Here is a 17,749-nt window from a genome sequence, read left to right as displayed (position 1 = left end):
TCACTTGATGATTATCTGTTCTGTTCGTTCCCTCTGGGGCACCTGGCACTGGCAACCTTCGGAAGTCAGGATACGGGGCTAGATGGACCTTTGGTCTGACCCAGTATGGCCATTCTTATGTTCACATTTTCCATATTCACATGAAAGCTTCAAGCAGTACAAGGAGTAGTGGGCATGAGGATTAGACACCAGTGTGAGATGCAGGAAATCTTCTAGACTTCCTGTGTGGCCTCAGGAAAGTCATTTAATCTCTCTCTACCCCTTTTCCCCATCAATAAAATGGATAAAAATTCCCTGCCTTGTGAAGCTAGCTTAACTAATGAATCATACAGAGCTACTATGATGATGAAGCTCCATAGAAAAGCATATAAATAAATTTTAATATAAGCAAAAAAAATGCTATTCAACCCCAGAAAGATGAGCATTAATCTTTGTCAAAACATTATAAAATGTATTCTTGAAAGTACGTGGTGATGAGAATTTCTTTTACAGGAGGTTGTTCTGTTCACACCCAGCCTGCTGAAACCAGACACTGCAATCCAGAGTGCAAAAAACCATTCACCTACTGCACCCAGGTAAGTGGCTGCTGCAGAAGATATTTTAGGAATTATCTTATCTTGAACATCTTAGAAGCTTTCTAACCCCTCTAACAATGGTGTGTCCATGACACCACCTAGAGATGATTCTGGGAATTTGTGTTTAGAATTTAGATCCTGAGGAAAAGGTGACTTGCACAAATCTGAGCTGGGTTGACAGTGAAACATTTCTGCTTTGCTTTTTAATTAAGACTTTTATCTGAGCTGTTGACTATAGATATGAGAGGTCTGGAACTTCTTTAAAGATGGGAGCTCAGAGACTGCTCCCTTTCTACTCCCTGGGTGGGGACAGAGAGAGCCAGAAGGAGGCAGTGACACATCCCCAAGCTTACAGAGTCAGGCTGGTGCACAGAGAAGCAAACAACTAACCCTAGAGAGGTGGTATAGTAGGCACATCCCCCTGCCCACTGGGGGCTCTGCCAGGTACCCTGAGGTTGGATGTTTGCCCTGGAGAGGTTCGACTCCATGCCATCCCTTACTCTGGGGTATGCCTAATGGCCATGATCTAGACTGACATAAGCAAAGAGCTGTGTTGGTCCCAGAATATTAGAGAGACAATGTGGGTGAGGTAATATCATTTCTCTCTCACCAACAGAAGTTGGTCCAATAAAAGCTATTACCTCACCCACCTTGTCTCTAATAAACAGCATTTTCAAACTTTGGGTCTCTTAGACACCTAAAGTGGCATGATTTACAAAGATGCTGGGCATCTGCAGCACCTACCAATGTCAACAGGAATAGCAGATGCAATGGGCTTTGAATCAAGCCCCAGGTGTCTGACTTCAAACATTGCTCTTTGAAAGGGTTCCCATGTTGTTGTTGTTTTCCTTTAAGTTAGTGATAGTTTCTCAGCCATAACCACATATTAACAAGCTCTCTTTTTGTCTCAGAATGTGTAGCTACAGTTGGTTACACAGTTCTGTAAGCAGGCTCAATGGATGAAATCCTGGGCTCAGTGAAGTCAACAGCAAATCTTCCATTGACTTCACTGGATTTCATGTGGTATCTTTGGTCTCATCCATTGTATTTTGTAAGCCCTGTCTCTGTGGGTTTTCCTTTTATCCAGCGCTGATATTCTAGTTTGGCTGCTGTTGAAATTAATAAATATTTTACTTTATTATTATGATTGGGAAAATATATTGTGTACTTGGGCCTTTCACTGTCTGTGTGCATAGTGTAAGACATTTCTGAGAATATAAATATAAGCAAGTCACAGAATACTTGGGTGGGGGGAATCAGAAAAATATCACAGATTTCCTTGACATGCTTAGTAGAATGCACTATGTGGTTTAATACTAAACAAATATTTGTTGCTTAGAGTGGAGTCTGCAGTTGTGAGAGAGGATATACAGAAATAATGAGATCAAATGGTTTCCTGGATTACTGCATGAAGGTACCAGGTTTGGAAGATAAGAAAGCTGATGTTAAAACCAGTGCTGGAAAGAATAAACCTGTCAACTCAAAAATGCATGACATTTTCAAAGGATGGTCTATTCAGCCTTTTAATCCAGGTAAAAAAAAATTGAATAGAAAGAATACATGTTTCTCTACAGAAGTAATATTTTGTAAATCTTAAAATCAAGGATTGTGTAGGAGAGTTTAAATTGTGAGACTAGTATGCTAGTTTGTATCTCTTCATTTATTCCTTCGCTGTCATATCCAGCATAATCATAATTTATTATGCTGAGATATAATAGAGACTGAATGAAGCAATAATGTTTGGCAAAAGCACCCCCATATGGAATTCTTGGAGTTACTTGGAATCACATCTGGCTACTAAATAGTGATGTTCTACAAATGTTGTGCTTGGTACCAAGGAAAGACACCTTGCATCATTAGCATTTCTAAAGGTCTTAAAGCAGAAGATTTCTTACAGGTTTCATGACTGGAGACAGGTTTGATTAATCATGTGTTGTCATGTTTTGAAAGGATGTGGGGAAAAAATGGGAATGAATACAGAGACAAACTGGATTTAGTTAAAAAGGCTTTAACCAGAAGAGAGAGATTATGTGTTAGGTTGTGATACCTTTAGAATGAGTAGCAATTTGTTCCTCAAGTAGTCCCATTGTAGAGTTAAGGTGCTACAGTAGCTGTGAATTAGGGTATCACAATCTGGTCAGAAATTAGCATTTGTGCACTGACGTGATATCTTGAGTTAGTACTTATTTAAATAAATGGCAGGCTTCCTATTTACTTCAATAGTAGGTGGATTTGACTCATGGGTATAGTATCTGATTACTAATTTGGATGTTATTCTTTACTGAGTAACCTAACCAACAGTTCTGGGGAACAGTACAACTATAACAACTAGGTTTGGTCGGCAAAATTCTTCAATGGGAGAACTTCAGAAAATACAGAGTCTTCAGAAACAAACACACTGGGTTGCTCTTCTAGCTTTGGTTGATCTTTTCTTCCCCACTGCAAATGTTTTAAAATTTTTATTTTACTTTTCCCCCATTTTGAAACAATATTTATCAGAGTAATTGTATGCAAAAAAACAATAGTGAGAAAACATTAAGATGGACATTTTGATAGACTGAAGTCTCAAGCATGCAAGTTAAGTTCCCCACAAGGAGATTAACTCTATAATACACAAAATAATTGTATTGTATTGTGTTGTATTGTATTTCTTGTGTTTGCAAATTAGTCTGTGATGATCACACAAAATCGGGAAATGTAATGAAAGTTCCTATTATATTATGCGGGACAGAGTTAAGGCTGCCTGTGTGTCTTGATCTGTATGACTTCAAATCAACTTTAATGTTACATTAACTTATTTGGTTTGCATATAATAATTGATCTTGGTATTTACTATATCTGAGCTAATAGTACAGTCAATGGTTTTTAGAACAGAGCATGGTCCAGAAAGAGAGGCAATACAACAACAGTGGTATGTGTGTCTTTCTCTAAAGTTTGACAGTTGATTTTTGAGTTCACTTGCTTGTTACATTTGTAAATATATGTAAAATTACATTTCATAACAACTTGGTGAGTCTGACATTTTTGTCCCCTAAGATGTTTTGCATGACCATGCAGATCTAGTTTTGGAGCAAATGATAATTATTTATCTAATTACTATTAAACTACATTCTATGAAACCAGAGTGCAGGTACAGAGACATTCCTCAAGTCAAGATGTAATTTAAAAGTAAGGCTGGATGCTCCCCTGCATTTATACCAGCAAAGGAGAGCAGAAAGAAACAAATCAGGTGAGGGGGCACTTTTTGTGTGACCACCTGGGTGTTTTCTAGGTCTCTGGTTTCTAGCTATCCGTGCTCAGGTTGAGAGGTGCAGCATGCTTCTTTCCTAACCCATTAAAAATATCAACAGCAAAGTCAGCAGACACTCCATGATGAGCCCTTCCCATAGAGGGAGATAGAATGCAACTGTTGAGGGTCATTGACTAAGGAATCATGATGCAGGGAAGAGATGCCTCAAGTGTAGCACAGAGGGACAACTTTCCCATAAGATCAGAGCCTTTTTCCTTGGTGTTTATGGTTTTTGGAGGCTGCATTCCTCTGCCTCTTGTAACTCCCCCAAGCTCCTTATAGAACATCTGTGATACCCAGGGAGTCCTGAAGACCCATTGTACCACCACTGAAAACCCAGGCCAGCAAGGTGTTGGTAGCATTGGAAAGTGTAGTACCAGGTAAATTGCACTTCCCTCAAGAAACTAATTTTAAAAAATAGTAATCTTTGAAAAAATCTCACCATTCAGATTTAAAAGATAATAATTGGCTGCACCTGTGTGATGGTTGAACTCTTACATGAGATTGAGTTTTGTACAGTCTCTGGTCTGTTATTCACACTGGCTCACATGCATTTCCCGGAAAGTATGCCTGTCTCATAGACTGTTTTTTAAAAAATTTAAAAAACCAGGAGGGAGGGTGAGAGGGTATCATGAATCAGCCATTGCCATGGTATCTGGATACCTTGGAAGGAATACATTGGCTCTAGAGCATAATAAAATTCATAATGTCTATATCATGGGAAAATCCAATATGTTGACATTTGTTGACATCATCTGGAATTTATACCAAACAGCAAAATCCTGAATGTTTTTCAGAACATAATATTTTGATTCAGAATCGTCAGTTTTGTTAATCAAAAGGAAAAGTTTCGGCATTCTCAAATTAAAACATTTCTCTTTGGGCCAGCTCAATATTGAACTGTGTCCACCTGTGCCGCATGAAAGTTGTAGTTAGGTTGCCTTTTTCCCCCCATTATGTTCTATGGACTGGATTCCCCACCTTGACTACTTTTCCCAGAATGCACTGTGGTCATCTGACTCCTGTGACACACCACAGCAGGCCAGGAAGAGGGGAGACTGTGTCTATGTGGGATGACCTGAAATAAAATATTTCATTTTTATTTTTCCATAAATAAAATGAAAAAAAATCAGCAAAATCAAATTTTTCTTACAGAAAATTTAGATTTTGCAGAAAACACATTTTTTTTAAATCAGAAAAGAGTTTGCCACAAAATTTCCAACCAGCTCTAGTTAGCTCCTAGCACCAGTTTCCAGTCAGTAATCTTAATTTTATTCTTATGTGTTAAGACATTATGCATCCTCTTTATATATAGACTGGTAAAAATTAGAAGTATTAGTAAAATAAAGCTTAATAAATGTGATTTGTATTCTGTCTCCTGTCCCTTTCTCACCCCAATGTATTTTAAAATAGATGGTAGACTTAAGATTTGGGTGTATGGAGTATCAGCTGGTGGTTTTCTCATCATACTTTTCCTGATTTTTACATCATATCTTGTTTGGTAAGTACTCTAAGTGTTTTGTTTGTTTTTATTTAAGTCATTTGAAATGCATGACAGTCAAATGCATCAGTGTCACAATGATATAATTCAGTGGGTCTAAAACTTTTTTACTGGTGACCCCTTTCACACAGCAAGCCTCTGAGTGCAACCGCCCTAATAAATTAAACACACTTTTTAATATATTTGACACCATTATAAATGCTGGAGATAAGCGGGGTTTGGGGGTGGAGGTTGACAGCTCATGACCCCCCCATGTAATAACCTCGCGACCCCCTGAGGGGTCCCGACCCCCAGTTTGAGAACCCCTGATGTAATTGAATTAAAGCGGATATAAATTTGGCCCATTACTTTGGCTCAGGTGTTAGAATAATGCAAATTCTGCAAAAAGCTGCTCAAAGCTGCATCACAATGGGGTAGAGAATCAGGCAGCCATAACTGTCTCCCTGACAGCTTGACCATTCTCCTGTGTCCAGAAATCTAGCCCATGTATATTTTTCTTGTTCTGCTTTTTTTACTCTAGGAGTGTATGTATTAAAACAGAATCTGTGTGTTTTTTAAGAATTTTTGTTCTAGCTACTTTCTTTTTTAATCAAAGTCCAAACTACCCATTATTTGTGACCTCACAGGTTGAGAATATAGAGATGTTTAGGAGTATGATATCAAAGTATAATTTTATGATATCCCTTGAGAAATAAGGAGGAACTTATAAAGTTCTGTGTAACAAATATTTCTACCTTTTTGCAATAAAAAGGGGTAAAAGAAATGAGGATTTATGAGATACAGGCAGAATTTGTTTCTAAATTGACCTGTTTCAGTTTTTCTGTGAGGTGTAGTTGTTCTTTACTGTTTTTGCCTTGTGTACAGATTAAGAATAAAAATTATCTATATTTCAAATAGCACCTTAGCCTGCACTCTTTACTCAGGTGATAATTCTTTTGAACTCAGTGGGAATCTTATTTCAGTAAGTTCAGAAATAGTCCTATAACTTGTTTTCTTAAATGTATCCAGTGTATGTTAGGTGTCATGTAATTTGCAAATGGAAATAGCTAGAGCATAAAGTTTTATATATTTGTAGGGTTTCAAATGATATCTCAATTCACATTTTTGATTTCTGAAGCATGTTTTCATTTTTCTTTCAGCAAAAAAACAAAACAGCATCAAAGTACTCCTCCACAACAGAAGCCTCTGACCTTTGCATATGATGGAGACATGGACATGTAACATAAAAGAAATCCAAATGTATACTTCAACTGCCTTAACTGCTTACTCTTTTATAACTTTCAGATTCCTCAGTTTTTTGAGGAATCTCTTGACGTGTAATATACCAGGCAGAATATAAATATTGCAAATGTGGAATTTTGCCTCTGGTTTATTGAAAAAATGGAGTCAAAGACCTTTAGATCTTGTGAAAAATTTTCCAAATTTTTCTTGTGAAAATGCATCTCTTCCTGTTTGACAATAGGAATAAAAAAAATACAATTTTTTACATAACATTTCCTTTAAAAAAAAAAAAAGCATGACAATCCTACGGAAAATGTGACATTCAATGTAAATGACAAATTTGACACTTCATCATTATGCACTATATTAGTGCAGAGTTCCTTATTCTGCACATACTTCAGCAATGAGTTTTCTAGTGTTTACGTTTAGTTCAAAAGACTTTGAAGCTGGATTGTGTATTTTGAGAATGCAAAAAAAAAGAATGTGTTGAAATAACTGGAATTCTCTGGGTTTTTAAAGTTAGTGCTTTCTTATGCTGTTTTCTAGCCTGGAATATGATTTTGCGGCATTTCCATCAATAGGACAGAATAAGGATTGTTTAAATTTACAGCACAAGAAGTGGTATAGGTGGTTTCTTACTGAATATGTTTTTTTAAAAAGATGAGTAAATAGATGTTTTGATGAACGGGTAGAGAATTTGATTGTTTACAAATGTATTTTAAATTAGATCAAACCATGTAGATACATTCTGGCCATTTTAAATTATAATTCAGTTTAATTACTACAAACTCTGCTTTTGTAATTTAAATTTTCTTATCTGAAATATTTATAAATTCTTTTTTGAATTTAATTATCTGACCTCATTTAATATACATCTGACACAACTACTGTTTGTAGAAGGTCTTGCTTTTTTAAATGTTTGAAAAATACTAAAAAGTTACCATTGTAAACATCTTGGGAACATTTGAAGAAGATAAGTGTTTGTAATAGTATGTGTTGCAAGTAAGAAAGTGCCATCTTGTGGTATTGATGTGTATTTATAAGCAAATAAAATGTTAGAGAGTAAGAATTTTGCTTCCAGTATATTGAATTAAATGTGTGTTAAAGACTTTCATTTTGACCCTTCAGTATGCCTCAAATCACACTCTATATTGGATGAAAACCTGGATAGTCCAGAGTTTTCACCTGAGTGGGTCTGGACATTGTCCCGTCGTGTCTACTAGTGCAGGTCAGAAAATGGAGTTTTTCTCCTGTGGAAAACGGTGGCAAAAATTATTCTAATTTTTGTCAATTTTTTTTATCTTTTCAGGGGAAATTGGAAATAAAATTTTTTCAGCCAAAACCTAAAGTTTTTGATTGGAAATTGAAATTTTTGATTCAGAAATGATGCTGTGAAGCCTCATGGTAGCTGTCATTCAGATTTCTCATGCCCCCTCAGCCACACTGACCAGACTACATTTCCCATGATGCAGCCCAGTGTCCTTTCTCAGAGAAATATCACAGTGCACCAAGGGGGAGACATGCCATCGGGCATCATGGGACGTGTCATTTGGCTGGGCAGCCTGACCCACAGAGGAGAATGGGGGAATAAGAGCTGCAAACCCAGGAGATACTGCAGTAACATTTCCTGATAGAAATACATTGTTTCTGATGAAAAAAATCCAATTCTGAGCAGAAAGCGGACAATTTCTGCAAAATAATTTATTTAGGTGAAAAGTCAATTTCTGTTGAAAAATAACTTTGACAGAAAATGTTCAACCAACCCTACTGTCTAGTCTATGGCTACTAACAGTGTTGAAAACAGGCCTCCTTACTTGGTAATGGTCGGGGCCTAAGATTTTTGTGATAATATTACCTTAGGTAGAACTTTGAATGGAATATACAGAGTAATATGTTACAAGAAAAGGAAATAGAATGCCAAAATGTGACAACAATTTTCTGTGGGAAAAGGTGCAGGCAGAATGGTTCACAGAGGAGGGCAAGGGAACAAACCCAATTAAATAAGCTGATGAGAAAAACAGTGGAGTAGGAAAGTCAATGTAAAAAAACCCAAACAACTGCAGCTCTTGGTTGCTGCTCTCAACGTGAGTGATGTAGTGCACTTTGAATTACAAGTCAATCTGTGATGCTTCATTCTCTCCATGGTCATTGCTCTCCAATGAATATATATATTCTTTCAATTATAGGTCCTTGTTTTTCAACCACAGTGGGTAGCATCTGTTGTAAATTATCAATGTATTTATTGCACTGTTCTACTATGAGATGTTACTCAAAAAAGGAAAGGTCTAAATAAGAGATCAGTTGCTTGTCATTATTGGTTTGTCTTCAGTTCACAAATACTATGTGAGCTGTGTTATATCAATTCATAGGCAACCTGTGGATTGGAAGATTATTATTCTGCAGTATAATAAACAGATCAGTACAGAGAACTGCTCTTTAGATTGGACATTCCTTATTTACAGTGTCACAATAGATATTCAGGAGATTTATAACCAATTAACTCCTTGGGCTTCTGTGCTGCACCACTGTGGTTAAGGTCATTGCTTTCAAAGACAAGCAATAATGAAACAAATCATTTCCACATTAAACAGCACTTACTGTTAATATTACATAGATTCCTAGATTTTAAGACCAGAAAGGACCATTATGATAATCTAGTCTGACCTCCTTCACAACATTTTAAGTGAATATTACATCTAGTGCAACAATTTGTGGTTGAATTAGACAGTGGAATTAGATTGTGGAACTCATTGCCACATGCAGTCACCGTGGCCAAGAACTTAAGATTCAAAAAGATATAGATATCCAGAGTTTTCAGAATGTATGATAATTTTGGAAGGGATGTTAAACCTCATGCTTTAGGATTTACACCAACTTCTAAGTACTGGAGACTGGATGAGACCTAGTGTGGGGAATGGAATGGAATTTCCCAGTTTAAAACAGAGTTGGGTTTACCACAGCTGACCCGATTCTAAATTAGCTATTGCTTGTTGTCTAATCTTGAATTGAAATTGAAAGCCATTTCCTACTCCAATGTCTAAGGAACACAGGCAAGATACTTCCTCAAAGTTGCAGAGTTAATGAAAGACTTTCCTTCCTGTCAGAGTTGTACATAGTCATTCCTGAGAGCACAAGACAGCAGAACTAGCATCATGCTATGCAGCTACCATAGAATCAGCAATTAACAATAATTTACTATAGAGGCACAAGGGATAAAACCCCATTCACAGCTGCATGCTCCTCTCCTGGGCAGATACTTGGTTTATATCCAGTTTTATGAAGCTGTATTCTGGGTAGATCTCATTTATTCAAGTGCCAACAATGTGCTTGATGTTATTTGATGCACTGAGCTACCTCCTGACAGATACTTAGTTACTTTCATTTACGTGTTGGCATCGTTTGTTCAGCTAGCCGTGCCAATAAAGATAATGTAATTTGATTTGAATTTGTAACACTTCTAGTAGGTTGCAGCTCCAAGCTCAAGCTGTGCCTATAATAGGAGCACTTTACTGGTATGAGAATACTAGTATCCTATGCCAGCAAAATGCTCCTAATGTGGCCGCAGCTAAGTATGGTTAAACCACTCACAAAACAAGCTATACCAGGGGCTTCTGCCAGCACAGCTGTGTTGGTCAGAGATCACACCTCTTCTACCCATGTACAACAGAGCTATGTGAGCAGTAGTCTAGTGTAGACCCGGCTATAGTCAATCATGAAACCTAAAGTAAGCCTCACAGTATTCACTGTTCTTTTCTCTTTGGCTCCAAGCTCATCCAGAACTAAAGTGCAGTTCTTCCCTTGCCTGGCTCAAAGCAGTCACCCTCCCTCACCCACTCTTGTACTATGACCTAGGCTAAGTGACTGCTATTCATCCCCTGCCCCAGCTGTGAGCCAAAAATGAAGCCCTTATCTATACTCAGTTTTTGTACCAATATAATTATTTTGGTTTGGGTGGTGATATTTTACTGATATAGTTATACCAGTTAACTAGCCTAGTGTGGATGCAGTTATACCAATATAAAGGTGCCTCATATTGATATAGCTTATTCCTCTTCCTATACAGAAGCAGCTCTACAACTATCCATGCTGGGGGGCTTTAACTATAGTTAAAATGGTAAAACTTGTAAACTAGGCCTTACAGGATCATATGCATGAATTAGTTGCTTGGACTACACCCATCAGCAAGACTTAGAAGGATTTGGTTGGCTTTTAATTAAAGGAAGAATTAAATTGTCATTTCTTTTTTTCATACTCAGTAGGTATGAACAAAAGTCTTATTATATATGTGCTATAGTATTGGTTTTTAAGCCAATCTGCTGTCTCTTGTATTTTGTATGCTGGATACAAGTTTTATTTACACTTGAGGAAAAAAATGAATGAATAATCATAATGCTAATCACAGTTACTGTATGTCTGCTGTATAGATTTTAATGTGTACCATTTTTATCTTCCAGTCTAATCTAGTTTGTACTTATTTTAAAATGTAAGCAACCCTTGCTTATGACGTAATAAATGTCCTAGGAAGAAATTATAAAAGCATATTTCCCCCCTCCAGTAATTGCACTCATTACCATGGTTTGTTACAATAGAATGCAAAATGGACTGTGGACAGATGTGAATTAAAGCAATTTATGGGACTTCGCTTGGCTTTGAGGCAATGTTTTGATGGAATAAAAATAGAAATCAAGATTCAATTTCCTTCTGATAAAAACCTGTTAACATTTTTGCTTTATGAAGAGTCACATTTTGAAAAATTCTGCAAAACAACTCTTTCAATGGCAAGCAAATTAATTGGAACACAAAGCACTAATTGTTCAGGTGGAGAAAGGTAGGAATTGAAAAGCTACTGTTGGTGCAATTCAATCATTGCAGAAAGCCTAAGTAATTAAGTTGCAACTGGCTTTCCTACAAGGGTTAGTGATGAATGCAATCTAGCCTTGGTGCTATAGCATGGCTGTTACTCTAGTTTTCAAGTCAATGGCCTTGAAGTTGCAGGTTTTAACACAATGATAACAATATTGCTTAGTTGTTTTCAATAGTAGCCATTGTTGTGTTAGCTCTGAAATTCATACTAACTGGGATGTTGAATTAGCTGCAATGCCTATTGGCAGGCAGCGCACCAAAGTAGACACCATCATGTTCATGTGGGGCCTGATCCAAAGGCAATAGAAGCAGCATAAGAAGAAACAAGAGTAAGTATGTGGATTATAGCACCAAACAAGCTGAAGCAGCTGCTAGAACTGGGAATGATAAAACATTTGATCAGCTCAACAAGGTACTAACTGGCAAGGAGGGCCAGTCAAGGATAAACGAGGAAAGCCTTTAACAACAAAGAAAACAATGGGAGGAGCACCTTCAAGGAGTACGAAACAGGCCAACACCACAAGAAACTATTGACTTTGACAAAAAAACGAAACACCCAAAACTAGACATCTTAACATCTCACAACACAAACAATATCAAAGTTTAACCTTGGCAAAGCTGTGGGTGAAGACCAAGTCACTGGGGAAATGTTGAAAGCTTCTGATCAGGAGACCCATTGATAAAAATCACTGAACTCTTCAACAAAGTATGGGACCAAGAAAAGTCTTTAGAAACAATGGCATCATAGTCAAAATACCCAAGAAAAGTAACCTAAGCTATTTCAACAGGTGGGTGAGGTGAGAACTACAGCAACTCCCAATTCAAACCTTCCATTGGAAAGGAAAGGAATACAAGAGGTGCATCAATCCATGTATGTTGGCAGTAATGTGCAAGCCAGTGAGGATGCCCAGAAGGACATAAGTTCATGAACTTGCATTGTGGTAGCCGCATTCACAAGCATAAACAAGATTTGGTTATTGAATATCTACAACTCAAAGAACAAACTATGACCTTCAGCTCTGGTTTATTTCCAGCTCTATGACCTTCAGCTATGGTGGATTTCCAGCTTTCACATCTATCTGTTAAGGTGGAAATATCATGTAAGGTATAGACAGACATCTAAATGCCTTCAAAAGCAAATGTCTTAGAAAAACACTAGCTATTAAGTGGAATGAATTTGTAACAAATGCTAAGATTAATTGAAGAGTTCAATAACCCTTTATCTTTAAAGTTAACCAGCAAAGAAGATGGAAATATCTTGGATATATGTTAAGAATGAAGCCAGATTGTCTGCATGCCACTCGTGTCATTGTGCAGTTGGAGGATCAATCAAAAGGGTCTGACTAGAAGGAAAACTTCTGGGACTTAACAACATAGAGGATGTGCAAAAAGTGTCCCCAGATAGACAGGGACGGTGGGGATGGGCTTGTTCATGCCCTAAACAATGTTTAAGGGTGTGGGAATAATTCATATTTAGCTTGACTTCAACAGAAGTTGCATCACGCCCTTGGTAACTTGCTATTTATTGCTTATGTAATACTGATAGACCAGCAGTCATTGGTTGGTGGGATTGAACCTTGGACCTCTAGAGCTAAATGCATGAGCCTCTACTGCATGAGCTAAAAGCCATATGGCCCATAGCCAAGACTGTAGAACAGACTCATTAATCTCTCTCTTAGGTCTGGTCTACACTATGGGGAGGGGTCAAACTAAGGTACGCGACTTCAGCTACGCAAATAGCGTAGCTGAAGTCGAACTACCTTAGTTCGACTGACTTACCCGTCCAGACACGGCGGGGTTGAACTCCGTGGCTCCAAGGTCGACTCCGCCACCGCCGTTCGCGGTGGTGGAGTTCCGGAGTCGACCGGAGCGCGTGGGGAGTTCGAACTATCACGTCTTGATTAGACGCAATAGTTCGAACTCCAAGAAGTTGAACTCACCGCGTCGACCCGCGTGGTAAGTATGGACCTACCCTAAGTGGTCTCGGTGCTACAAGATGGGACAGAACACCACACCCAGGAGGTGTTTGGGTTACACTGACTTAGAGCTTTTCATCTTGAAAGCTCTTTGCAAACAGTAACTAATCAAGCCTTGTAACACCCCTGTGAGATTGAAGTCATGTGACCTAATTATTTAAATAATTTGGATTTACCTTGTGCATTCCCACTCTGTGATTGCAATGTAGAAGACAAGTGGTGATGGATACTTGGGCACCTTGAAGATCAAAAGTGCACCATAGAAATTATGCTATTGCTGCTACCCCTTCTCCAGCAGAAGGGTTATGATGGAGTTTTGACTGTAAGACCAAACTGTTAGTTTGCCAGGTATGCCCAAAGTTACTTCAGTGGGGTTTCATGTGCCTAAATGAGGGCAGAAGGTGGCATGGTGACTTCAGTTTCTAGACCTTTCCTATCACCTTTCAAATTTTGAGAAATATCGTGCAAATAATTCAGAATAGACTTCAGTAAGTATTTTTTCCATTTAATGAATGTTTTAACAGTTTCTTGACAATCAACATTGTGCTACCCGGGGTTCTTTCAACCCAAAGTGCTTGGTAACTTTTACTCTGTGTGAGGAGGTGTCAGGAAATAAATCAGGGGAGACACGGCTATCCGACCAATAGATGGCTGGCACAAACAGGACAACACAAGAGTGCTTTCACTTAAAGCTAAACTTTACTAGTCTCAAGCACTTACACACGTCCGCAACACACCCCCAACCCTTGATAATTACCAAAGCTGAGTGTGGCTCTCGAGTGGCACAGTGGCAGCCCGTCTGCCGGTGGGGAACACAAGATGCATCCAGAGGGAGAGACCAATCCCAAAGAGTCCCCAAACGAGTCCCCTTATTTATACATTAGTAACAGAATGACATGTCCCTTAAAGAAACCTTGTTAAGTAAGCAAGTTCAGTGATCCAGCAAGAGGCTCCTTCTGATTATAGAATAACCAGGTGTGGGTTTTTCCAGAACTTGCAGCCTTGAGACCCCCAATAGACATTCCTGAGGGTACGTCCTGCTCTTCTAACATGTATCAGCAACTTCAACACAATTCTTATCAGGAAGGACGTGGGGTCAAGCTGCCCTTTCTGTGGCACCCTAAACCCCCCTCCCCTCCTGCCTTGGTCAAGCTGAGACTTGCTTTTAACAGCTTGCTGACTAGGCTGTCTTTAGCAATAAGCTGTAGTGGTTTCAGGCACTTTATTGGTTTGCCAAAGTTTCCCCATACAATTGATCCTCTCTCTCTACACAAAGGCCTCACCATGAAATGGGTAACACAAAATACAAGTGTCAGGAGCTTTGTTTACACTAGCTGGTTTTTCCTTAAAATTTCCCACCCAGCTAAGAATGGTGAGAGCTCTAGCATAGACACAGAATTGGGGGTGATTGGGGTTTAAATTGCTGTATCTCATCTACACCTGTTCTGAGTAGGCCTAGAAAACACAACAGTTAAATATTAGCAGCATGTCTAAAGTAGCTCTCTCTCCAATGCACCCATTGCTAGAAACAGTGATAATGTTTGCAAAAAAGGTCTAGACAGAGTAATGCTGTAGCAAGTATCATTTAGTCTTAATTTTATCTCACCCAAAATATTCATTTAATTGAGCAAATAACTGCTTTCATCTAACAGCAAAATCTGCTAGCCTTCCATGGAGGGAAACATATTATTTTGTCACAGTACAGATTGCAATTCTGATTTCACCACTTTCACTCAATGTACAACTCTGTGCACTCAGGAAAAAAAGCAGGGTGCTAGCTTACCCCAGACTGTACATGGTGGACGCAAGTTACAGAGAGTCATGAAAAACAACCCTTTCATCTCTGTGATGCTGATAAACCAAGTGCCAGCTCTGCCCAAGGCTGGAGGCGTTAGTTAGGAACTGACAAAACTCATAGCTGCAAACCAAACCAGCTCATGGTAGTTTTGCTCAAAATAGGTATTAGTCTTATAAGAATGTATTTAGTGTTTAAACTCTATGAAATGCTTGGAATTTGCTGCATTAATCTCACTTGTAATGTCTGCATTCCGTGCTATACGGAAATATGTAAGTTTTGCTTTGTAACTTTGAAAATGTTTGCTCTGAACTTGTGAATCCAGCTGTGTGCACACTCTCTCTCTCTCTGTGGGTCAAAAGACAAAAACTTTAACTGCCCCATCCACCCATGGAGAATTAGATGCAAAAAGCTTCTTCCCATTGGTTTCAGTGCTGGAAGAGCAAAATAAAAATAGCGGACACATGACAAGAAGATTTTTCATCTCTTTTCTGTGTGAACTTGCATGAGCCAAAGACATTAAATTAAGGCAGTAATCCCCAGGGGTTACCCCTGCATCTGCCCTGAAAGACATTTTGAATTGACAGGTCACTACAACTCTATCGCTTTTAGGATTTTGATTGCAACTTGTGTGTATGTTTGCTTGCTTTAACCTGTAAATAACTTTATTTCTTTTTCCTAGTTAATAAACCTTTTGTTAGTTTATTACAGAATTGGCTACAGGCATTGTCTTTGGTATGAGATCAAAGATACCAACTGATCTGCGGGTAAGAGACTGGTCTCTTGGGATTGGAAGCAATCTTAGTGATAAATGGTCACTTACACCAAAAATCACAACAAAGTCCAGCTTGCCTGGGTGGCAAGATAGACTGGAGGGTCTAAAGCAGAGGTGAGCAAACCAGCCCGCGGGCCACATCCGGCCCGTGGGACCCCTCTGCCCCCCCCCCCTGAGCTCCCTGCCCTGGAGGCCCCCCCCCCCCCCCTGCCCCTCCTTCCTCTCACTGCACCGTGGGTGCAATGCTCTGGGCGGCGGGGGTGTGAGCTCCTGGGGTAGTGCAGCTGCAGAGCCCAGGCCTGACTCGATGCTCTGTGCTGCACGATGCGTGGCTGGCTTCAGCCGGGTGGTGTGGCTGTAACGCCGCCAGCCACCAGTGCTCCAGGCAGTGCGGTAAGGGGGTAGGGTGGTTGGATAGAGGGCAGGGTATTTCAGGGGGTGGTCAGGGGCCGGGGGTGTAGATAGGGGTCAGGGCAGTCAGAGAGCAGGGAACAGGGGGTTGAATAGGGGCAGGAGTTCCAAGGGTGGTCAGGGAGAAGCGGTGGTTGGTTGGGGTGGAGGTTACTGGGGGAGGACGTTAGGAATGAGAGGCGGGATTGGATGGGGCAGCAGGAGGCAGTCAGGGGTGGGGGTTTTGGGGGCGATCAGGGGACACAGAGAAGAGGGGGTGGATGGGGCAGAGGTCCTGGGGGAGCAGTCAGGAAGGGAGGGGGTTGGATGGGGAGGTGGGAGCTGAGGGGGGCAGTTAAGGGCAGTCAGGGGGAAGAGGTGGTTGGATGGGGCAGGGGTCATGGGAGGCAGTCAGGAAGGAAGTGGGGGGTTGGATGGGGCAACAGGGGGCAGTTAGGGGCAGGGGGTCTGGAGGTGGTCAGGGGACAGAGAACAGGAGGGGTGGATGGGTCAGGGGTCCCGGGCGGGGGCATCAGAGGGTGAGAAGCAAGGGGGATCGGATAGGGTGGGGCGGGCCATGCCTGGCTGTTTGGGGAGGCACAACCTCCCCTAACCAGCCCTCCATACAATTTCTGAAACCCGATGCAGCCCTCAGGCTAAAAAGTTTGCTCACCCCATCTGTGTCTGTAACTCCATGGTAAGACTGTTATAGTGATCAAGGAGTTCACATTTGTTGCTGGGTTGGTCAAATCTAATTATGGAACATTCCACCAGTTTGGGGTGTCTGCCTTGCTTTTGCCAGTCTGCCCTGAGGTAGGCACTCAAAGCCATGAGCCACTTTCAGACTCTCTTGACTGATTTTCTATTCTGTGGCTATAAGAATGAAGTTAGGCCTGGTTTCCCATTGTTTTGAAGTACTATGGAGTATTGCCACTTTTTTTTCCAACAGTAACATAAATAGTGTTATATGTTTGTAAATTATTTCCTGTATGGTACAGCTACTGCATTGCATGACAGAAAATGTCAGCCTCAAATCGTAATGCAATCAGCTGATGAAGCCGATGACAGTTTGAATTGAGATAAAAGGCTCTAATGAAGACATTTGTAGCAAGTGTCACATCCAATTTGCTTTGTCTATTTATCTCTTTCTGAAGTAAAGCTCATTTACAACAATTATTTCTCACCGTAATGTATATTACTATAAAGCTTCATATTAAAATATCTACGGATTTATTGCTTTCATGCTGAATGACTTTGTCAGATTTCTCACTAAAACAAACTGCTCCCCTCTTTTGAGAGGACAGAATATATTTACATTGTGCCACCATAATTCAGACTTTTCTACAGAAATTTGGTCATGCAGC

At 39.8% G+C, this 17,749-nt stretch overlaps 1 protein-coding gene across 3 annotated transcripts in view; it reads left to right on the top strand.

Annotated features, from left to right (window-relative positions):
* Positions 1-7,625, top strand: part of THSD7B (thrombospondin type 1 domain containing 7B) — a 733,398-nt gene extending 725,773 nt beyond the window's left edge. For all 3 annotated transcript variants that reach the window (XM_039494616.1, XM_039494617.1, XM_039494618.1), the window contains 4 exons: positions 493-575; positions 1,915-2,107; positions 5,278-5,365; positions 6,505-7,625. In XM_039494616.1, coding sequence (XP_039350550.1) covers positions 493-575; positions 1,915-2,107; positions 5,278-5,365; positions 6,505-6,586 — 446 coding nt within the window. In that variant the 3' untranslated portion in view covers positions 6,587-7,625. The remainder of the gene's footprint in view (positions 1-492; positions 576-1,914; positions 2,108-5,277; positions 5,366-6,504) is intronic.
* The last annotated feature ends 10,124 nt before the right edge of the window (positions 7,626-17,749 follow it).

The sequence above is a fragment of the Mauremys reevesii genome, linkage group 11, assembly GCF_016161935.1.
Source record: "Mauremys reevesii isolate NIE-2019 linkage group 11, ASM1616193v1, whole genome shotgun sequence".
NCBI classification, from domain to species: domain Eukaryota; kingdom Metazoa; phylum Chordata; order Testudines; family Geoemydidae; genus Mauremys; species Mauremys reevesii.
This window is presented reverse-complemented; position numbering and strand designations above follow the sequence as displayed.